The 23,677-nt window shown below is 52.7% G+C and overlaps 1 protein-coding gene across 4 annotated transcripts; it reads left to right on the top strand.

Annotated features, from left to right (window-relative positions):
- Positions 1-905: 905 nt before the first annotated feature.
- Positions 906-23,226, top strand: ASZ1 (ankyrin repeat, SAM and basic leucine zipper domain containing 1). 4 transcript variants are annotated; one of them, XM_032971512.2, is made up of 14 exons: positions 906-1,441; positions 5,195-5,459; positions 7,669-7,794; positions 8,387-8,501; positions 8,751-8,862; positions 10,512-10,685; positions 11,292-11,392; positions 14,148-14,223; positions 17,448-17,504; positions 17,862-17,974; positions 19,712-19,832; positions 20,304-20,388; positions 20,789-20,902; positions 22,102-23,226. In XM_032971512.2, the coding sequence occupies exons 1-14, from the start codon at positions 1,280-1,282 to the stop codon at positions 22,359-22,361; spliced, it is 1,881 nt and encodes a 626-aa protein (XP_032827403.2). In that variant the 5' UTR covers positions 906-1,279; the 3' UTR covers positions 22,362-23,226. The 4 variants fall into 4 exon arrangements, with proteins under 4 accessions (XP_032827403.2, XP_032827404.2, XP_032827405.2 ...); XM_032971513.2 differs by having other exon boundaries at positions 907-1,441; positions 20,334-20,388; XM_032971514.2 differs by having other exon boundaries at positions 913-1,441; positions 10,551-10,685.
- Positions 23,227-23,677: the final 451 nt, after the last annotated feature.

Here is a 23,677-nt window from a genome sequence, read left to right as displayed (position 1 = left end):
TTAACAACATTAATCATTCCAGTTGCGTAACGAGCGTGTGGGGGCAGGTAGGGGCAGGTAGGGGGTGCCTTGCTCCTCTGCCACCCACCCAACTGGCGGGCAAAGCTACGAGTTGCCCCCCCCTCCCCCCGTTGACAACCAGCATGAGATTTGTTTTCGGCAACAGTGTAAAAGATCAACAAGCTTAGTTTTGCAAAGACGGAGCGCCCCTGCAGCGTTAAATGTTCGAGACCTTGAGCGTAATGATGCGATTAGGCAAGATGATTCGCGGTATACAGTATAGCCGAGGTGCGAACGTGCTAGACACATCAAATATTGTTTTTTTTTACATCATAACATCTTTATTCATTATTATTTGCCCGACTGTGATAGTACGTTCTGCCTTAGGGGCCGTCCATAAATGACGTCACGCACGGGGGGGGGGGTCAGACATTTGTGACAATGTGACGAGGGGGGGGGGGTGAGAAATGTGACGTCACATCAAAATGCGCAACTTTAAATAAATATAAACACGTTCTACTTAATTAAATAGACTTTTTAATGTTTTCTCCTACATCAGTGCAGCGCCACGTTAAATACGCACTACAATGACAAGAGTTTAAAGCGATTTGAAGCATGTTTTATATTTTTTTTGGGGGGGGCAGAATTTTGTGACATCATATTTGAGGGGGGGTCTGACTTTTTGTGACGCCGTGTGACGAGGGGGGGGGGGGTCAAAAAATCGTCCAAAATCGCGTGACGTCATTTATGGACGGCCCCTTTGTCGCGGTGGACGAATACGCATTTTCCCCATGCGGCTCTTTTAGTTTGGGACGTCACAAATGTCTGACCCCCCCCCCCCCCAGGTGCGTGACGTCATTTATGGACGGCCCCAAAGTGTATTGCAATCTGGCCACTTGCATCGAAGGATAGATCCACGTGGCCGCTTCCCAGGGCTGGAAGCAGCTGATCTCGGCCACCGGAATCAGCTGATCTCGGCCACCCCAAGCAGCTGACCTCAATCACCGGAAGCAGCTGATCTCGGCCACCGGAAGCAGCTGACCTCAATCACCGGAAGCAGCTGATCTCGGCCACCGGAATCAGCTGATCTCGGCCACCCGAAGCAGCTGACCTCAATCATCGGAAGCAGCTGATCTCGGCCACCGGAAGCAGCTGACCTCAATCACCGGAAGCAGCTGATCTCGTCCACCGGAAGCAGCTGATCTCGGCCACCGGAAGCCCCGGCCGTCCACCCACGTGGCACGCCACGTGCTCCGACCGTGACGGGCAACGAAAGGCAATGGAAGTGCGACCCGCGGGAAGCGAGGACGACGATTACGACGACGATCAATGGGACTGGGGCGACCCGCCCAGGGTGCCGTTAGCCGTCGAGCTCCCACCCTGGACACGCGAGCACAACATTGATCCGACTGGGAGAGCGAGGACGGCGAGCGGCAGTCCGGTGAGCAGCCGGGAGCATTGAGCCGGGGCTTGCCGCTGGCAGAGCCGTCCCGAGTGTTGCAGCGATTCGGGGGGCACCTGGCGACCCGGGTTCGATTCCCGCTCACGGGAATTAAATGGGTACCTGGTGCGATGTGTAAACATCGCCACTAGGGAGAGACAAAGGCGGCCGGGCGTGGTGCTGGCCACCCACCCCCTCGTGTGCCGTGCCGGCCTTCATAGGTGCTACTCGCTAACAGCACTTGCCCCTACAGTCTGTTACAGGCTATACGGGGGATCTTTGCCTTTTTGTGTGTGCTGTGTAAAGGACCACCGGCCCGTCCAAGCATGCTGAACGTGAATATCATCGTAACCATCGTCAGTCTATTAAGAGCCCTGCATCATCATCATCACCATTTATTTGGAGCACATTCATCTATCGGAGGCCCCCCATCATCATCATCGTCGTCATCTCAAACGTTGCAGCATGATCTTGATACACCCACCACCAGTTTTCGTCATATTCATCACCACCATGTGTGTTGCGCCCTATGCGCCCTACGTGCACCACCACCACTATCATCTGCACCACCACCACCATCATCTTTCGTGAGTGTTGAGCCGTGCATCGCGTTGTTTGTCATCGCCATTTGTTTAGTTCGACACCATCACCTGAGCCCTGCGTCGTACCACCACCCACCACCATCATTAACGCAATGCGTGCGGGTGGCATCTTTGGCGAACGCGTCAAGCAAAGCCATCCCCGACCCCTAAGTTTCTTCGCCACCCGTCGAACCCCACCGGTCAATCGACACCCACCCAGGCGGCGGCTAACGCCTCCTCGATTTCGCGAGATACCCCAAGAAGATGACGACGACGTGTCGCTCGCGCCTAAACATCAACAACAACAAACGAATCGTTCTCGCGGAGCGTCTCAAACGGGGGATCTCTGCTGTCCCCGAGATAGAGACGGAGAGGCTGGCCGATAGAGAGAGAGACACGGGGACACGGAGACGAGCGATGGTCCAGAGAGAGATGTCTCACAGCGAGATACACAGCACACAGAGAGAGATGGCTTACAGCGAGAGACACAGCACAGTGAGAGATGTCTCACAGCGAGATACACAGCACAGAGAGATGTCTCACAGCGAGATACACAGCACAGAGAGATGGCTTACAGCGGGATACACAGCACACACAGAGAGAGATGTCTCATAGCGAGATACACAGAACAGAGAGAGATGTCTCATAGCGAGATACACAGAACAGAGAGAGATGTCTCATAGCGAGATACACAGCACACAGAGAGAGAGAGAGATGGCTTACAGCGAGATACACAGCACAGAGAGAGATGGCTCACAGCGAGATACACAGCACACAGAGAGATATGGCTTAAAGCGAGATACACAGCTCACAGAGAGAGATGGCTCACAGCGAGATGCACAGCACAGAGAGAGAGAGAGAGATGGCTCACAGCGAGATACACAGCACGCAGAGAGAGAGAGATGGCTCACAGCAAGATACACAGCACACAGAGAGATGGCTTACAGCGAGATACACACACAGAGAGAGATGTCTCATAGCGAGATACACAGCACACAGACAGAGAGAGATGGCTCACAGCGAGATGCACAGCACAGAGAGAGAGATGGCTCACAGCGAGATACACAGCACAGAGAGAGATGGCTTACAGCGAGATACACAGCACAGAGAGAGATGTCTCATAGCGAGATACACAGCACACACAGAGAGAGATGGCTCACAGCGAGATACTCAGCACAGAGAGAGAGAGAGATGTCTCACAGCGAGATACACAGCACAGAGAGAGATGGGTTACAGCGAGATACACAGAGAGAGATGGCTCACAGCAAGATACACAGCACACAGAGAGAGATGTCTCATAGCGAGATACACAGCACAGAGAGAGATGGCTCACAGCAAGATACACAGCACACAGAGAGATGTCTCACAGCGAGATACACAGAGAGAGATGGCTTACAGCGAGATACACAGCACACAGAGAGAGAGATGTCTCACAGCGAGATACACAGCACAGAGAGAGATGTCTCACAGCGAGATACACAGCACACAGAGAGAGATGTCTCACAGCAAAATACACAGCACAGAGAGAGAGATGTCTCATAGCGAGATACACAGCACACAGAGAGAGATGTCTCACAGCGAGATACACAGCACACAGAGAGAGATGTCTCATAGCGAGATACACAGCACAGAGAGATATCTCACAGCGAGATACACAGCACAGAGAGAGATGTCTTACAGCAAAATACACAGCACAGAGAGAGAGATGTCTCACAGCAAGATACACAGCACACAGAGAGAGATGGCTTACAGCGAGATACACAGCACAGAGAGAGCGAGATGGCTCACAGCGAGATACACAGCACAGAGAGAGATGGCTTACAGCGAGATACACAGCACAGAGAGAGAGATGTCTCATAGCGAGATACACAGCACAGAGAGAGAGATGTCTCATAGCGAGATACACAGCACAGAGAGAGAGATGGCTTACAGCGAGATGCACAGCACACAGAGAGAGATGTCTCACAGCGAGATACACAGCACAGAGAGAGATGGCTCACAGCAAGATAAACAGCACAGAGAGAGATGGCTTACAGCGAGATACACAGCACAGAGAGAGAGAGAGATGTCTCATAGCGAGATACAGAGGACAGAGACATGTCTCATAGCGAGATACACAGCACACAGAGAGAGAGAGATGTCTCATAGCGAGATACACAGCATACAGAGAGAGAGAGATGGCTTACAGCGAGATGCACAGCACACAGAGAGAGATGGCTTACAGCGAGATACACAGCACACAGAGAGAGAGAGATGTCTCATAGCGAGATACACAGCATACAGAGAGAGAGAGATGGCTTACAGCGAGATGCACAGCACACAGAGAGAGATGTCTCATAGCGAGATACACAGCACACAGCGAGAGCGATGGCTTACAGCGAGATACACAGCACAGAGAGAGATGTCTCACAGCGAGATACACAGCACACAGAGAGAGATGGCTCACAGCAAGATACACAGAGCGAGAGAGATGTCTCACAGCGAGATAGAGAGAGAGAGATGGCTCACAGCGAGATACACAGCACACAGAGAGAGATGGCTCACAGCGAGATACACAGCACAGTGAGAGGGAGAGATGGCTTACAGCAAGATAGACAGCACACAGAGAGAGAGAGAGATGGCTTACAGCGAGATACACAGCACAGAGAGAGAGATGTCTCACAGCGAGATACACAGCACAGAGAGAGATGGCTCACAGCGAGATACACAGCACAGAGAGAGAGAGAGATGGCTTACAGCGAGATACACAGCACAGAGAGAGATGTCTCATAGCGAGATACACAGCACACAGAGAGAGATGTCTCACAGCGAGATGCACAGCACAGAGAGAGATGTCTCACAGCGAGATACACAGCACACAGAGAGAGAGAGATGGCTTACAGCGAGATACACAGCACAGAGAGAGATGTCTCATAGCGAGATACACAGCACACACAGAGAGAGAGATGGCTCACAGCAAGATACACAGCACACAGAGAGAGAGATGGCTCACAGCAAGATACACAGCACACAGAGAGAGAGAGAGAGATGTCTCACAGCGAAATACACAGCACGTAGAAAGAACGAGGGACGTGGATACGGACACTGGCGAGACACTTTGCCAGGGCACAGCTCCATCCTTCACTGTGCTCCTCTCTTCATTCTTTCATTCCCCCGTTTCCTCTTACGACAGGCAAGCGGCGGTGGGCATTGCCGCGGTGAAAATGCCGAGCGTGCCGGTGCCCGCAAGGCCTTCGCCGCTGGGAAGCCGTGCCTCGTGGCCGAGGTGGGTGCGGCCCGGCGGGACGCGATGGGTGGCAGCAGCAGCAGCAGCAGTGGCGTCAGGACAAGGAGGGCAGCAGTGGTGAGAGCTGAGGGCAGGCTGCTCTCGCTGGAGGACACGAGGGCAGCTGCCATGGCCGGAAACCAGGAGCTCGTGTGCGAGGCGCTGGACGCGGGTGAGTCAGTCCGTTGTCGTTATTGTTGTTGTTGATAAAAAAAACGGGACCTTTTTGTCGTTGCCAGTTTCAGTTTTCATGTATTAGGAGGTATAACCCTGTGAGCCATGTGGCTCTTGACTCGGGTGCAGCAAAACAAAAACATGGACAAGAAACATCTTAAAGTGTCAAAGTGTGAAAAAGAATACGAAGAGGTGTTTTTTTACCCTTTCAGGAAATACAACAGGAGGTGTTTTAAGATGTTAAATTGCCAAAATAGAAACTCTTGCAGGGAATCAAGTACTGCTTGAACCACACACGGTACTTTGTGGTGAACATGCAAACAAACACGTGGCTCTGGTAATCTGTGGCGTTGTCTTTGGGACAGCAGCCTTGTTTAAGTACGTGTGGTTAATGCAGTATTTATCCTGAAGTATAATCAATAACCTGAAATAAATAGGCAACTAAGCTATTAAATTCGTGAAAACTGTCATAATAACACTCTCCACTTCCATCACTTTCTCTCGCTCTCTCTCATCGCTTTATCTCGTCACTTTATCGGTCATCGCTTTATCGCATCACATGAATTGATGAGCTGTAATTTTGAACGCGTTCGTCAGTTAACACCGTTGCCTTAAAAAGGGGATCTTTTTTTCATGAATTAACTTAAATATATATATGAAAATAAGCTTTCTCTCTCGTCGCTTTATCTCATCACTTTATCTTGTCACTTTATATCGATGCAGCAGTCGTGTAGAGCATCCCCGATGCGATTTGCGGATTAGCCAACATCGCAGATAGCCAAGTTTCTTGAATAACGAGAGATTCCTGTTCTCTCTCTCTCTCGATGCATTAGTCGTGTAGAATTCCAGATGCGATTCGCGGACAGCCAAGTTCGCGAATAACACGAGTGAATACCGTAATGGGTGTTATTTTGGGCGATGGCCCCTTCCTCAAGTTGGGGAGGCGTGTATGACATTGCCACAGGATCACTTCTTCATCCACTCGTGCTTTCATCATGGCGCAAGCGTATGGAGAAGGCCCAAATGTCAGAATTGCCACCTGTGTACAGTATATATATACAGTAGCACCTCGGAGATCGAAAGCACCAGAACTCAAACAAAACGGTGTTCGAACGATGACAAAACGGTGTTCGAACGATAACAAAACGGTGTTCGAACGATGACAAAATGGTGTTCGAACGATGTTTCCGAACATTTTTTGCCCCGGAAAAACCGAACGAAATTCGGAGGTCGAACGGTCAATCGCGACTTGAAAGAACCTGTACACGGCTGAGACGCTGATGGCCCAGCAGCGTGCACAACGCTTGACCAGACAAAGGTTTTACCTCCTCGTCCACCACCTTCTACTCAAGCAATCAACTCTCCTTACTACAGGTAAAGTGAAGTTGAATGTTCATTTATTTCATTTTTTCCATGTTTATTCCATTTATTTATTGTGTTTCTTGTTTTTTCGTATGATTTTATGTAATTACTGTAATCTTCGTGTAAAAATTGCTTTATAACGAGAGATTTATTGTGTCTTGGAACCAATTAACGTCATTTACATGAATTCTTATGGGGAAAATGTATTCGGTGTTCGAACAAATCGGTGTTCGAATGGCCTTTTGGAACGAATTAAGTTCCATCTCCGGGCTACCAATGCACGCTATCTGACTTCTTCACACTACAGGAGCTTGCGTGACAATGTCCTACACGCGATGCTGTCTATGACAAAGCGCCGTTGCCCGAAATATTACCTACGCCATATATATATTCTTCCAAAGGTCCCCACGGTGTTATTAATGAACGCGTTGTATTTTGTTGTTGTTATTGTACTCCAGGTGATTTGTCAAATTGAAGATGGTGGTGAGGCCCGTGTGGGTTGTGCCCGCGTGGGGAGCGGTGGTGTGGCGGTTAGCGCGCCGCGCTACGAACCCGGCCACCCGAGTTGGATTCCCGCTCGTGGCCAACGCCAGTGGCGATTATCTGAACCGGTCGTGGGCCTCCCCTAGGTCGACTCGGACTCAAATGAGTGCCGAGCGCGGTGCGTAAACATCGTCGTTGGGGAGACAAAGGCGGCCCTGGCGCGTTGCTGGCCACCCACCCCCCTCGTGTGCCGTTCCGTCCTTCGTAGGTGCCTCTCGCCCAACGGCGCTTGTCCCCCAACAGTCTGTTAAGGCTACACGGGCGGGTGGGGGTTCTTTGCCTGTGTCCGTGTGGCCCGGTAGGCGTCGACGTGAACGCAGTCCTCTCCTCCGGCTGGTCCCTGCTGATGTACGCGGCCGTGTGTGCCAACCCGGCCCTGGTGAAGGTCCTGCTGGCCCGTGGCGCCAGCGCTCACTTCGCCACCGAAGGTCAGCGACACGGTCGTCTGTGGAGACCACCAGGATGCCGTTACGCTGGCTTTTCATGGGCGTTGTTGTCGATTGCTTCAATTTGCCCAGGGGTGGGTGGCTATAATACCCACGTCGCCTGTAATCCGGCACCGTGGAGGCAGTGAGGTTTGACACTCGCGATCGCCAGTTTGACTTCTCGAAAGCCTCGGCGGTTTTGTTGTCGTCGTTGCTGTGATCTCTTTTTTTGCTGTTTGCGCTTTTTCTTCTGGTGCCCGTTTCTTAATTTGCTTGTTCATTTGTTTTATTCCGCTTGGGTTGGTCGAGTTTTCATTTGCTTGGTACGTACGTAAGTACGTGTACGTGCCAGCCGTGCATGTGGGATTTGGTCCTTAAATATACAACTAGTGTACGGCGTCGTGGGATGCTGTTGGCATGAATGACGCTATATAAAATGAAAGTGCCATTCACATTTTTCGCGGACAATACGACGAGAACCCTTGCGCGTTGGCAAGCGCGCTGGCCCGCTAACGGCCTCCTGGACGACGCGGAGTCGGCGCGGTTCCGAGCTCGTCTCGAGTCACCGCCCGCGCCACTCACGGCGGTTTCGTAGGTGGCTACACGGTGCTGATGGCCGCGTGCGCACCTTCTCACCGTCCGGCGGGAGACGCGGTGGCGTGCGCCGCCCAGCTTCTCCGGCACGCGCTCGACACCAACGTCACCGACAGGTACCAACAACAACAAGCTAGGAGTGGCTCGTGCTCAGTGCTCCACTGAAATCCCAGAATCTCACCCAGATCCGGAGTCACGCTGCTGGAAAATCGAACGAAACAACGGGTAGGTCCGGAATAGATGCCACAAAAGCAGCCTGTTTGCCGCTGGCTCACCCACCCCCCTGGTGTGCCGTGCCGACCGTCAGTCCGTTGAAAGCCACACGGGAGATCTTTGCCTCTGTGCCTTTGTCTGTTGGGGCTCAGGATGGGGATGAGCGCCGTGATGTACGCTGCCCGCGACGGTTACCAGGACTCGGTGCAGTTGCTGGGACAGCACAGCACAGACGTCAACTTGCAGGACCAGCACGGGTGGACCGTAAGCATGTGACACGTCTCCCTGTCTGTTTACGGAACAGTGCAATACTTGATAGGCTTTCCCCCTTTTTTTCCCGCAACGAAACAGCGGTGTTAAGTTGCTAAAACGCAAAACTGGAACCTTTTACAAGGAATCGTGTCTGCATTAACCACAGTATTTGTGGTCAGAATGCAAACAAAAAACACACTATGATAATATGATGCATTGTCCTTGAAACTGATTGGGCCACACCAGAGACAGCTTTCTTTTGAGCCTCGTCTCAAACGGTGCTAGACCAGAAGACGCCAAAAGGCGTACAGCACAAAGACAATGCACTATCAGAGTAATGAGAGCTCGGGGTGAGCATTTACATCATAGGACCTCCTTTGCCAGTACCGAAATATGACATCATATTTTGGTATATTTTACTGGCAAAGGAGGTCCCATGAGTGCAATACTTATTGCACATCCACGTTGATGTTTTATTAACTTAACCCTTTCCCATTCTGATCACCATACGTGTACATCATCGGAACGGAATCGGAAGAAAAACAAATGAAATCGCTTTATCGGTACGTCTTCAGGTCGGGAGACGTACCGGCGCTCCCACAAAATCCATGCCGGGGAGGGCGTGTGGCACAGTTTTTGGCGCCAGCTATGGAAGAGTGGCGGTGGTCGCGTCGCTCCGGTCCTCTGCGGCGAGTGACAACGTCTTGAAAAACAACGGGGCGCTACGACGCCTCTGAATAAAACGAACGCCGAACTGCGAGTGGTTTTTTATTTTTTGGGGGGCGCCGAGGAGGTGGTGCGATCGTACCCTGGCTCGCCAGGAGAAGGCGGCGGTTGAAATCGCGCTGCAGGTTTCTTGATCCTCCCCGCCTCTGGCCACCCAGCCGTGTGTTATCGGGTTCCCCGCAAGTGAGTCGACGGGGGATTGCGAGCGTGGTGAAGCGTGGGTCCGCCCCTGCCTCCCCCGACGCTCGCGGTCGACGTGAAATAGCAGGCGGCACAGAATAAGACGGGCGGGACAAAGCGAGTCGGAACCCACGACTCTTTCGTCACCGAGAGCACAAAGAAGATGGACATCAACGCGTGGATCGAGTCGGACAAATCAGTCGAGAGATACGAGACCGTCAGTACAAACGATTAGATGAGAAACCTGTGCAAGTCGGAGTGATTTCCTGCTCAAGTGAGTGTCGAAGCAGTGGTCTTCTCCTGTTTACCGCCCCGAGCCAGTGGTGGAAAAAAATCCTCATTGCCCATAGGACAACCACTGTTGACTTCCCCCACACAGTGGAGTACTCGTTTTATCGACTCAAATTGGACGATGGGCCGAGTCAACCCCCAACCCAGGAGCTGAGCTGGCGACCTTGCGAGCCGCTCGCTCTACCACTGAGCCACCCCCTGGCCGGTTGAGAGGTGCGGGGCACGGGCGGGGCACGGGCGGGGCACGGGGGCGGGGCACGGGCGGGGCACGGGGGCGGGGCACGGGGGCGGGGCACGGGGGCGGGGCACGGGCGCGCGTGAGACGCGCCGTACACACGCGAGGAGGCTTCAATCGCGGGTCCCGCGTGGCGAGCGGGACGGACGCGAGGTACGAATGTCTGCCGTGCCGGTGGGCAGTGAACCCCCCCCCCCCCCACCCCCCCCCCCCCGTTGTGACGTGGAAGGCCCCCGCGATCGAAGCTCTGCCCTCGGCCCGATTGCAGGCGCTGCACTGGGCCGCGAGCAGAGGCCACGAGGCGTGCCGAAGACGCCTGGAGGAGCTCGGTGCGGACGTCGCCATCAAAACCAACGGCGGCTTCTCCGCCGAGGAGCTGGCGCTCCAGTTCAGCAAGGTGCAGGTGAGCACAGCAGGTGCGGCAGGCACCTGGGGAGCGGCGGCGCAGCGGTTAGCGCGACGACGCGCTTCCAACTCGGCGACCTGAGTTCGAGAGCTGCTCACGACCGATAACGTTGGCGGATATTTCAACCGGTCCTAGGCTACCTCTAGGCCGACTCGAGCATAAATTAGTACCTGGTGCGATGTGTAAGCATCACCACTGGTGAAGGCAAAGGTCGCCTGGGGTGGTGCTGGCCTCCCACCCCCTTCGTGTGCCGTGCCGGCCTTCATAGGTGCTGCTCGCTAACAGCACTTGCCCCCAACAGCATTTTGAGGCTATACGGGGGGCGGGGGATTTTTGTCTTTGCTTTGTCTGTATGTATGAGCGCGTGTACGCATTGACGTTTAAGATTTCCTTCGCCTGCGTACGAGAGCGCGTGCTCGTAAACGAGAGCGGAAACGAGCATCGGCCGGGGCCAGCGTGAAAAATCCCGGCAGCAGGCGGTGGAAACGTCGGACGACGTGCCGTGCGGGGCGCGTGGCACGACGCGGAATCGCATCGGGGGGGGGGGGGGGAGGGGGGCGGCACCCTGGGCACCGGGATGACGCTCGTCCTTCCCCGTCTCAGATCGTGCTCGAGTCTTACAAGGAGTCGGGGACGTGCAAGTTCATGGCGCCTACCAACAAAATAAGCGCTGTCAGCACCAAGGCTTTGGAATTGAAAATCAGGTACCCTGCGTCCGCACTGCAGCCTTCTTGTCCGGCGATACCGATAGGCCTCTGCAAGGTAAGGTAAAAGGTAAAAGCAACGAGCCCACCTTTACCCTACCTTTTACCCTTACCACATACAAATTACCCGATACAGGGTAATTACTGGGGTACTACTACACATGAAGAAGGTTTGTAACAGGTAAATGCTCGGCAGAGCACTTTATTCATCTATAGAATACTCCCGATGGTTCCAATTTTAAATGGAGGCCACGGACTGCGCCATGGAGCTTTTAACGAGCGGTAAACAAGGTTTTTACCGGGTAATACTTCACGTTACCTTTACCCTACCGGGTAATTCTTCCGCGCTACCTTCACCCTACCCTTTACCTAACCCCTTGACATGTCGATACCTTTACCCTTTTACCCGGTAAAAAGGGTAAATTACCTTACCTTGCCGAGGCCTAGATACCGACACTGCAACGGCTTCGAGGGAACGCCGATCCGGGAGTTTTGGAGCAGAAAGTTTCAGAGCAGGACCTTACTACTGCTCTCCCTGCCTCGGCTCTCGCACTCGATGCTGAGTGGGGTCGCGCCAGCATCATCACGTCGTGTGTACCATGTGTACTGTGTGTACCATGTGTACTGTGTGTGTACTGTGTGTGTACTGTGTGTGTACTGTGTGTATTGTGTGTGTACTGTGTGTGTACCATGTGTACTGTGTGTGTACCATGTGTGTGTACCATGTGTGTGTACCATGTGTGCTGTGTGTGTACTGTGTGTGTACTCTGTGTGTATTGTGTGTGTACTGTGTACCGTGTGTGTACCATGTGTACCATGTGTACTGTGTGTGTGTATTGTGTGTGTACTGTGTGTGTAGCCTGTGTGTACCATGTGTACTGTGTGTGTACTGTGTGTGCGTTGTGTACCGTGTCTGTACTGTGTGTGTACCATGTGTACTGTGTGTGTACTGTGTGTGTATTGTGTGTGTACTGTGTGTGTATTGTGTGTGTACTGTGTGTGTACTGTGTGTGTATTGTGTGTGTATTGTGTGTGTACTGTGTGTGTATTGTGTGTGTACTGTGTGTGTACTGTGTGTGTATTGTGTGTGTACTGTGTGTGTACTGTGTGTGTACTGTGTGTGCACTGTGTGTGCACTGTGTACCGTGTGTGTACCGTGTGTGCACTGTGTACCGTGTGTGTACCATGTGTACCATGTGTTACCGTGTGTGTACCGTGTATGTACCGTGTATGTACCCTGTGTGTACTGTGTGTGTACCCTGTGTGTACTCTGTGTGTACCATGTGTTACCGTGCGTGTACCGTGCGTGTACCGTGCGTGTACCCTGTGTGTACCCTGTGTGTACCGTGTGTGTACCCTGTGTGTACCCTGTGTGTACCCTGTGTGTAACCTGTGTGTACCGTGTGTGTACCCTGTGTGTACCCTGTGTGTACCCTGTGTGTACCATGTGTTACCGTGTGTGTACCGTGTGTGTACTCTGTGTGTACCCTGTGTTACCGTGCGTGTACCCTGTGTGTACCCTGTGTGTACCCTGTGTGTACTCTGTGTGTACCGTGTGTGTACCGTGCGTGTACCCTGTGTGTACCCTGTGTGTACCGTGTGTGTACCCTGTGTGTACCCTGTGTGTACCCTGTGTGTACCATGTGTTACCGTGTGTGTACCGTGTGTGTACTCTGTGTGTACCCTGTGTGTACCCTGTGTGTACCCTGTGTGTACCGTGTGTTACCGTGCGTGTACCCTGTGTGTACTTTGTGTGTACCCTGTGTGTACTCTGTGTGTACCCTGTGTTACCGTGCGTGTACCCTGTGTGTACCGTGTGTGTACCGTGTGTGTAACCTGTGTGTACTCTGTGTGTACCCTGTGTGTACCCTGTGTGTACCCTGTGTGTACTCTGTGTGTACCCTGTGTGTACCCTGTGTGTACCGTGTGTGTAACCTGTGTGTACCCTGTGTGTACCCTGTGTGTACTCTGTGTGTACCATGTGTGTACCCTTTGTGTACCCTGTGTGTACTCTGTGTGTACTCTGTGTGTACCCTGTGTGTACTCTGTGTGTACCCTGTGTGTACCCTGTGTGTACCATGTGTGTACCCTGTGTGTACCCTGTGTTACCCTGTGTGTACCCTGTGTGTACCATGTGTTACCGTGCGTGTACCATGTGCGCTACTCAACAGGCAGCCGTCTCTTCGTGCGGTTTCGCTTTGTGCCCTTTTTTTTTGGTTCGCATCTACTACTACCACCACCACCACCACCACCCACTGCTACCACCACCACCACTACCGCATGGAGCGTGGAGGGACACCTGTGTTTCTCTCTGTAAGCACACGAACACGCAGCTTGTTCAGGCCACGTGTGGGGAGCGGTGTGGTGCGGCTCGTTAGCGCTCCGCCAACGAACCCGGCCACTCCGAGGTTCGATTCCCGCTCACGGCCACCGACACCGACACCGGCGATTATCCGGAGCGGTCCTGGCCCTCCCCTAGGTCCACTCGGCCTCCCACGACGCCGAGTGTACTTGGTGTGGCGGTGTGCGGTAAACGTCGCCAGTCGGGAGACGAGGGCGGCCGGGCGCGGTCCTGGCCGCCCACCCCCCTCGTGTGCCGGAGCACCGGCTTTCGTAGGTGCCGCTCACTAACGGCACTTGCCCCGACACTCTGTTACGGGCTATACCGGGGGGGGGGGGGAGGGATCTTTTGTCTCCGTAAGCAGAATCAACGTTACGTGACTAAGCGTGCGTTCCCCCCCCCCCCCCCCCCCAGAAACAAGCTCAAGCTTGACGATCTCAAGCAGTTCTTATTTGGGCTCGACCTTGGACACCTCGTCCCGCTCTTTCAGGTGCTGGTTTGCCGTTGAACACGCGTTGGTTGTTTGCTGCCGTTTGCCCCCTCCCTCGCCGAAGGCGGGGGGCGACGTTCGCCGAAGGCGGGAGGGGGCGACGTGTGTGATCGTCGCTTGCGGCCGGCGGGGGTTCAGAGGGGCCGCCCGGCAGTGGCGTTTTTGTTTGAATCGTCTGGGAGTTTGGAGGTGAAGGGGCTTTGGGGGGAGCTCGTGGAGGAAAGGAGAGAGGTTATCAAGCAATCCCACCCCTCTCCCATGTCTGTACCTCTGCATAAAAAACGTAGGTTTTGCCACATCCCATCGGCAACACGGCCTTCTGGGTTTCAGACATAGATATGTACGTTGAACTTCTTTCGCACCGTACGTAGCCAACCGTTCTCATCGGAGGTGCTGGGGGGATGGACAACAAACTAACGCACTTAAAAGCATTTCTAAAGAAATTAGTTTTCGATCTAACTTTGGGTTGCTGGTACTTAAATCATCGCTCCGAGGGCCTAATGTGGCTGCCGGGATCTGTTACGACAACAAGAAAATACTGGAGGTCAGCCAGGGACTGGGCACCAACAATTTATCCAAGGTGCGTGGTCTTAAATTGGGATGATCGGCCAACGCCATTTTAATGAATGGGGTTTTTATATTTTTTACTACATGTGGCAGGAAACCGGAGCACGCATACAATGTGATGGCGGTGGCAGCAGCAAGCGCCCTGTTCATTCCCGTAAAGACGTTAGACGAATGGCGATTGACTAATCCACTTGCCGTTCTCTGCCATTTCCTGGCGAGCTAGAAAGTGACGACCTCTGTGCCCCTTGGGGAGGGAGTTTCTCGCGACGTTTGTGCGGCGATCCATCAAACCCACTCGTCTGCGTAGCCAACCTGCTTAGCGCGGTTTGGCTACGTACGATGCGAAAGAAGGTCAACATGCATACATAATACAAGTGCTGGGTTTACAGGTCACGTGCGTAGCCCTCAGCGCTCGGCCGATACCCACCGTGTGACGTCTCTCCCTCCTCGCCGGCTTTCCCAGTCTGGGCGTTTCCACCTCTTCTGTTAACGGGCCCTGGTCTAACAGGCCATGTTAATGGCCTAAGGACTGCGGTGCTTTTGCTCCTGGTTTTCCCAGGATCATCCTTTTATTTCAGGTAGCTGCCCTTGGAAATGTGTAAGTCTTCCTGGGATATTTAGAGACCATACACCGCTACACGTTGCTTCATCGGCATGCTCCAATTCTTTTAAGGTTTCCATGGTAGCGAGATGTTAACTCCCTTGTCTGGTGTGTAGGAGATCGTGAGTTCGATCCCGAGCCTGACGTATGTTGAGCTTCTTTCGCATCATACATAGCCATCCGTGCTAATATATTTGGAGTTTGCATGTCTCTCCTTGTTGTGTCGTGGATTTTCCTCCACAGTTAGAAAGAATCAACGCGTTTGAAGTATTTGGCTGCAATAAATGTCCACGTGACAAGCCACTTCGTTGCGCTATCATTTGTGATAGCCAGTTCGCTTCTGAAAAAATAGCTATAAAGCTCAGTGGGCCTTACCTGGTGAAGTTTTAGTCCGTCAGTACGAGAGTGTTGTTTGCTTTGTCGGTTGCCGTGTCCCCCGACGGTTCCTAATGTGGCGTGCGTGTCGGAGGCGCGGTCACGGTGAGGGCGCTTTTAAGGGAGTGGGGAGGGAATGGTGGTGGCGGCGGTGTGGGTGGTGGTGGCGGCGGCGGTGTGGGTGGTGGTGGTGGTGGCGGCGTGGGTGGTGGTGTTGGCGGCGGTGTGGGTGGTGGTGGCGGTGTGGATGGTGGTGGCGGCGGCGGTGTGGGTGGTGGTGGCGGCGGCGGCGTGGGTGGTGGTGGCGGCGGCGGTGTGCGTGGTGGTGGCGGTGTGGGTGGTGGTGGCGGCGGTTTGGGTGGTGGTGGCGGTGTGGATGGTGGTGGCAGCGGTGTGGGTGGTGGTGGCGGCGGTGTGGGTGGTGGTGGTGGCGGTGTGGGTGGTGGTGGTGGCGGTGTGGGTGGTGGTGGTGGTGGCGGTGTGGGTGGTGGTGGTGGTGGCTGTGTGGGTGGTGGTGGTGGTGGCGGTGTGGATGGTGGTGGCGGTGTGGGTGGTGGTGGTGGCGGTGGCGGTGTGGGTGGTGGTGGTGGCGGCGGTGTGGGTGGTGGTGGCGGCAGTGTTGGTGGTGGTGGCGGCGGTGTTGGTGGTGGTGGCGGCGGTGTTGGTGGTGGTGGCGGCGGTGTGGGTGGTGTTGGCGGCGGTGTGGGTGGTGGTGGTGTTGGCGGCGGTGTGGGTGGTGTGGGCCGTGGCTCTCCGTGATGGCATCTTTCCTCGTCGTGGCTGCTCCTGCATCGTATTGACGCTGTTTTTGCCTCGTCATAGTCCTTTGGCCGAGCGACATCGTAGCAATTTGCCTCAGTGGCAAAGAATAGTATACATATTTACGGGGGCCTGAATATATTGATGCGAGCGCTCAAAACTTGAATACGATTTGCATTCTTGAATCTAAATTTAACACCCAGGTTTTCACAACCACCATGACGATTCATATTTTGATCGTTGGGTTAGGTCCACGTAATAATAATCTGGGCAAATCTGTGTCGTAACAGCCTCCACCACCCGACATAGCCAAACAATTCAGACTTTCATTCCGATTTCCTGAATCTTGTTGCTGAAGTTGCATGGCGCAGTTGCGTGCGGAGCACCGTCGGATCTAGCTGCTTGACTTTGGCCGTAAGAATCGCTCTGTGACTTACTGGTGAGCTGAAAGCAGTTATAATTGGTGCATTAGCAGCTTGTGCACATGAACATGTTTATTTAGTTTGGCTACGGTTGGTTGGTAGGTGATGATGATTGCTATGCATAACCACAATGATTGATTATAATGCAGATTATTTTAGAATTTGGCAAATTTGGACCCTGATACCGGCATGCACGGGGCCTACGCTTGCTCGTGAACTTTGGTTCGGAGGGAGCCTGGGATTGTAAGCAATTAATTTTGTCTCTTCAAAGTCACCCCTCTTCGTTTCACGTAATCACAAATATTTTCATCAAACCATTTCCTGCGCTGTTGGTCTTCACGACGCAGATTGGCCACCAAATCGCTGTTACGTGGCCCCGCGCCCAACAACAGCAAAATAAATCGTGAGGTGAAATGCGAACGTTTTCAATGTTCAGCCACGAAATGCGCGGTGGTTTGGCGACGGGTGAGAGAGACAGGGACCCTCTTTTCTACTTGCAGGCCCGGGAAGTTACGCTGAGTAGCCTCCTCACCATGTCTGACCAAGAGCTGTCCGAGGTAAGGACTGGATTGCAAGAGTGGGACCCATTAAATAATGCGTGGTGGATGTTTCGTGTTTCTTTTTTACGGGATGTCTGGAAAGTAGATGATGATAACGTTTTTTTTTTATTTAATCATACCGCGCTCTCCCATTCGCCGGGGCTTCTCATAGAGCGCTGTTGCATCGCGTCTCATCTCAACACCTTTGAAAGGGCACCGCCCGGTGGCAACTGTCCCTCTGCGGAACGAGGAGGCTCGGTATCAGGCGTGCAAATGGCCATCAGTCTTGCGAGTAGGAGGGCGAACATTTGCTCACGTATTATCCGAATTTTGTCGGCGTAACGGTGATTTAACGTCGGTGCTGGCCACTTGCAGTTGGGTGCGATGCAGACGGGAGAGCAGAGGAAGATTCTCGCGGCTACACATAAGCTGCACATGAGCAGGTGGGAGTCGGGAAGCATCCCTGACATCACCAAGCTACCAGTCAGGTACGGACTGCCGGTTTCACCTCGTGACTCTTACAAACACTGAAGTGGGTCAGGGGTTGGTGGATCGCACACATGTTGCAAAAACGCCCCTCCCTGTGGGTGTCCGAGGTACCTCAATCTACCTCAATCTAGATTGAGGTAGATTGGTACCTCGATTGAGGTACCAATCTAGATTGAGGTACCTCAATCTAGATTGAGGTGGGTAGAAAATATAAAAGAATTATTTTATTTGACACCTACGTGACTTTAACAAAAGAAGCAAAGGAGTATGGAGGTACCTCTTGTTATACCCTGCCTTGCCAGAATTCCGTACAGCAAAATGTGGACTCTACGTGTTTAATCTGCACGGGGGGATAGCGTGTTGTCCCCTCGCACGCACGTGGGGGTTTTATCCTGAAACAAGTGCATCATGCAGATTAGATTGTTGGCAATAGCCAAGCGAATGGGCTCCGTAGTGCGGAAGTGGAGGGTCCCCCGTGCACGGTTTGCAGGGGCGGACTTTGCGGCGGTGAACATTGGTAACAGCACTCCGCTGATGGTTCCCTACGAGGACTTCGCCGGTCCACGATTCTCTTGTTACCACATCACCGTTATTACGATGGTCAACTATAACAAAGGGGACCACATTGTGCACCTTCAGAGAGTGCCGATGGCTTATATGCATGTGGACAGAGGCTGCGTGTTTTTTTTACGTGTGTTTATCTGTGTATTGTGTAAAACTCGCGGAAGTATTTTTTTTTTACCGCCCGCACTATTCCATGTTATGATCGTGGGTTTCTCTTGTCACTTACAGCTTTGACGGAATTATTGGTGCTGTCTGGGGCTTTGGTCTATTTGTCGCAACACACGATCGATCGCGTTAGCAGTGGGGAGAGCTTAGCTGCGACTCTTAATGCGCCGTCACTGCACGCGGCTAAATGTTGTTTACGGCAGAGTTTCACGTTCTCCAGGGATACTTAATCGTTGGCGTGTCTTCCTGTAAAATGTTCGCATTGGACGTTTTATTTTTTTTTCTTTGTGGTGATTTGAGACCATGGAATTGGCAGTGGCTTTAACGTTTTTTTTTTTAACAGACCGGTGAAATGGCCTCAAGCCGCTTGTTTGCAGAGCTTCACGGTTCGAATCCAGCGGCCTCCCTGATTAATACCGTGGGCGCATTAAGTGTTTGACATGTAGGCTTTTGCGACCAATATCATCCATAATCTAGGTTTTTTGGGTTTGATCAATCTGTGTACTCATTGTAAATGTTGTGGATTTGCTCTCCAACACACCGGTGTGCTGTTCTAGTAACGAATTGGCCACGTTCTGTTTACGTGACAAACCTTACTAATTGGCTGTGTCGGGTGGTGGCGGGTTTAACGACACATTTATATTTCGGCCATCTAACCCAAAAAACCCTATATTACGCATGAAATGTTAACCGTGAAAATTCCCTCGCTGTCTGCCGCATCGCAGCGGGGGGGGGGGGGGGGGCGGTTAAAATATCCCGCGATGCCCTTTGCAAGACTAGCCCATTGGTCTCACGGCGCCACGGTCCAAATTTCAAAATGACACCGCAAATTCGTGATTTTGCATTATACGTTACAATCATCGCCCCCCCTCCTTCAACAAACTTGACAGGACCCTCCTGAAAGAGAGTCGCGAGACCCGGTGAGGCTTTCCCCTGGTAAACAAAATCGGAATAATAATAATAATAATGATGATGATAATAACGTCGTTGTTTCCTGTGTGCCGCAGCTTCGAAGGGACTATTACCTTGCTGGTGAACATGGAGTTGCAATGCAACTACATGCAGAGCAGCCTGGAGTACCTTTGCAAGCACAGCATGAGCGATCTCTCCTTGCTCAAACCTGTCAAGGTATTCGCTCTCGTAAATAATAACGGTACGGTGGATCGTCGATTATCCGGGGCGCGATTATCCGGCCCCCCCCCTCTCAATATTATCCGGCGGTTCCGGGCAGATCCGGCGAACCTCCAACGCAGCTGATGGAGTTTGATTCGGACTCTGAATAACCACCTCCAATTCTGCACAGCCCCCTATCATCGCCCCGTGCAGAGTCTTCGAGATTGCAGTGATAAGTACAATACAGTAAATAAAGTAACTTTTGACAGTAGGATATTTTTTTTAGTCTATTTGTATGTTCCTGCCAATTTCATAAAGTAAACAAATAAAAACACAACACCTAAAAAAATGTTACGGCAAGAATGTGTAAAAATAAGCTATTTTAAACAGTTACGTGGTTATCAGGCGTTTTTGAAATTCTGGCACTCCCTTCCCCCCCCCCGTGAGCCACCGGATAATCGACGATCTACTGTATTAATGTTGCAGTTTTACAGAGCCGTGTCGTCGTCCGTACAGATTGCATCTCTCAAACGCTGGGAAACCACAGACGACAAGGCTGGAAGACGGCCAGGTGTGGAGCTGGTAACCAGCAATTTCCCAAGATTTGCAGTCCCCTATAGATAAAGATGTTTTCAGCCAATTGATCAGCGCATGTAGATGTGCAGGAAAGCAAACGGGAACACTCGGGAGAAAACCCACCACGTACAAAGGGAGGAAACACGCCATATCGTACAGAAGGGACAGATTATATTTGTCCGCACTCTGCTGTACCACCTAATGTATTGATGAAAAGTGAAGCCTGCCCCCATAGAATCGCAAGATTTATTGGTTCCAGTGCGCATTACTTTTCCACGTCATCCCCCCCTCTTCCACCTCAACGGCGCGCGTCCCCTTGCCAATGAAAGTCCCGTGGGGCGTTGCTTTGCTGGGCGTGCGCGCGCCTCAAACTTTTCCCTCTGCCCGTAACACAGGTCGATGTGGAGTACAATTCCACGCAGCTGCTGCTAGATCAGATGGAGCGCGGAATGAGCGCCGCCCAGGCCCTGCACCGGCAAGCGGCCACGCTGCTCAACTCCGTGCGGGAGGTACGTGGCCCGCCTTGACCGTCGCTCGGCACGCTCGGCACGCTCGGCACGAGAGATCCCCACGAGGACGGGAGAAACTGTGTTCGAGGACGTTCTTAAAGGCGCGCTTTTTTTTTTTTTTGAACGTGACATCGACTTGCGGGAGTTGCTAGCTCAGGTTCGCACAAGTAGTATAAACGTGCATTTGTAGTATTTTTGGCCGCGATACATTGCCACGTGGTAAGGCGTTGAGCTATCGTTTGGCATGTCCAGGTCGCTTCTGAAAAAAGAGCTACGTAGCTCAGTGGGCCTTACTAGGTAACAAAAAAAAATTTGGAGACCTGGAAGAAGCCTCCCCCTATACCTTGGGGGGGGGGGGAGGGTGGGAACAGGAGCTGCGGAGACTCCTGCAAGTGTTCCTCCCACCCTGGAGAAGCCATGTTCACATAAAAAAGATGGGAGCAAGAGGCTGTGTGGTCTAGAGGGGGGGGGGGGGGGTGGTTCATGTGCTGCGAGCCAACTAGAGGTTAAAGGAAGAGGTAGCCCCGGGGGACGAGAGACGCATTTGCCCATGAAGGAGTGCATCGGTGGGAACTCTCCGGCATTGTTGGTGGAAGCCCAGGAGAGAGCGGCGTTGTTGGTCGGCGCCCGGTGACTGCCCTAGCCAGGCTACCAAATGCTTGGGTGAACCATCGACTAGAGACTCTCCTTTGGACCTCGGGAGTAAATTGGCTTCGCTGCTTGTACGGGGGGGGGGGGGTGTGTGGGGAACTTAACCCGTTCATCAATAATGTGTGTGGCCATAAAATCAAAGGTGCGTAATAAGGTGACGTTTCTGGCCATTTACCCCTTGCACAGGGATAAAGACTCCTAAACTTCAAGGCAGGGATTTGAGGTTCCAAAGGAAGAGGGCAAAAGTTGTCCCCGCAAAGAAAAGAATGGGAGGAGGAGGAGGAGGAGGAGGGGGAAGGAGGTTTAATTGCAATTGAATTAATGACGTAATAAGAACTTTCAATGAATCGTCAACGTCCTTACAACGACAACGATCGCGACGTCTGCCAACCATCGTCCCAAAGCGCCCCGCGGTTTTGTATTTACGTAGCGGCGGTGTCGTGCGATCGCTTCCCTGCGCCCCGGGTAGTGGTGGCGGTGGGACAGCCACTTCAATCGTTGCCCCGTCGATCGCTAACCGGCGTGGCTCCGCGCGCGGCCGTCTGCAGTGCCGCACGGATTCGCCGACGCCTGCCGATTTCATCGCCTCGAAACGGAAGCGCCGCTTCGTGTCGCCAGGGGGAGCCGCGGCGCTGCTGTTGCTCCTCGCCGGGGCCGCCGGGGCCGCCGCCGCGCTCCTCGCCTGGAAGCGCGGCTCTGCCGTCTCGAGCGTCTCCGTGCCAGCGGCCCGCGTCTGACGACGGGAGGACAAGGCCCCGCAGGGTTGGGGTGGGCGGGCGGTGGGGGCGCTCTCCGGATTTTCAGATGAAAAGAAACGTGCGAAATGTTGAGGCGGTCTGGGGGATTGTTTCCGTTTGTTTGTTTGTTTGTTTTACGGATTGATCGGAAACCGGAAGGTGACGCCGCTCGTTGGCGCGCGGTAGCCTCGGCGGAATTTAACCCCCGAGAACGACGTTTCACGTGGCGTCTTGGTGACCGGTCCGCTTTCGTTGGCGAGCAGACGTCGCTCGCATGTGTTTTGAACTTCTTTCCCACCGTACGTAGCCAACCGTGCCAATCGTAGGCGCGGACCGAAATTTCTAACGAATGTAACTGCTAAAATGTCGATGCTTCATTCGTGAAAAAAAGCCATTCCAGAAGGCAAGTTTGACAAAACAGTTTTTTCATGTTGTTTTTTTTTAGGGTGATTGTGGATGATTTATAATAATTGGCTAAACGGTACGATTCTTAATAGATATATACCTTTTTGCAGGTTAGGCCACGAAATTATCTTAGCAAAGTTTTTATTGTTGTTGCGGAACCCTCCACCACCCGACGCAGCAAAGTGACAGAAATCAACTCCGAGTCGTACCGGCTACGAAAATCCCCACGCGGGCAGGAGGGAACGGCGCTTGTTGGACGAAACTTTGCCGTGCGTGCACGAGAACGTGACACTCCGCAAAAAAAAAATACACAGCGCCATACGTTTGGCTTCCAATGCAGCGATAACCCCGAATTACGTCTCCCTTCTCCCCCTTTGATGTCGTTTTGTAACGTACCGCGAAGGAATATGCACCCTAAGGATGTTCGCTTTGTTTTAATCCATGGGTAATGTAGCTTTAGAATGTTTGTTTTTATGCTCCAACATCACATTCGATAACAGTAAATAAATGTTGCGGCGTTTTTTTGTGGAATCGTTGGGCGGCGAACTGTTTTTTTCGAGTGCGACTGAGGCAGATTAAGAATGACCTCTTTGCTCAGGGAGGCCAGAGTGAGTCCTAACACTCGTTTTCAGGAGGGTCCTGGACTGGGATATTTGGCCAACACCAATGTGTAGTTCAACACGAAGGAGGCTTTCCCCACCAATATCCATAATAGAGGATTTTTTGGGTTGGATCGCGTAAATATAAATGTGTCGTTAAACCCGCCACCACCCGACACGGCCGATTAGTAAGGTTTGTCACGTAAACAAAACGTGGCCAATTCGGTACAGCACACCGGTTGTGTTGGAGAGTAAAGCCCGCAGCATTTACAATTCGAATTTATGTTTCGTGTTGTGGCTACGGAAGAAACCGGAGATCCCCCAAAGAAGCCCATGCAGAACAGGGGGGGCGGGGGAGGGGGGAGAACAATCGGACTTCCACA

This window comes from Petromyzon marinus, chromosome 46, assembly GCF_048934315.1.
Source record: "Petromyzon marinus isolate PM22_M1 ecotype Great Lakes invasive population chromosome 46, UKy_Petmar_22M1.pri1.0, whole genome shotgun sequence".
In the NCBI taxonomy this organism is placed as follows: Eukaryota; Metazoa; Chordata; class Hyperoartia; order Petromyzontiformes; family Petromyzontidae; genus Petromyzon; species Petromyzon marinus.
This window is presented reverse-complemented; position numbering and strand designations above follow the sequence as displayed.

Excerpts from the sequence above, each read along its gene's own strand:
- ASZ1 (XM_032971512.2), top strand. The coding sequence starts at position 1,280 with ATGGAAGTGCGACCCGCGGGAAGCGAGGACGACGATTACGACGACGAT. Across the intron at positions 7,795-8,386 it reads CGCTCACTTCGCCACCGAAG|GTGGCTACACGGTGCTGATG; the intron begins GTCAGCGACACG and ends GCGGTTTCGTAG. Across the intron at positions 20,389-20,788 it reads CAAGGCTGGAAGACGGCCAG|GTCGATGTGGAGTACAATTC; the intron begins GTGTGGAGCTGG and ends CCCGTAACACAG.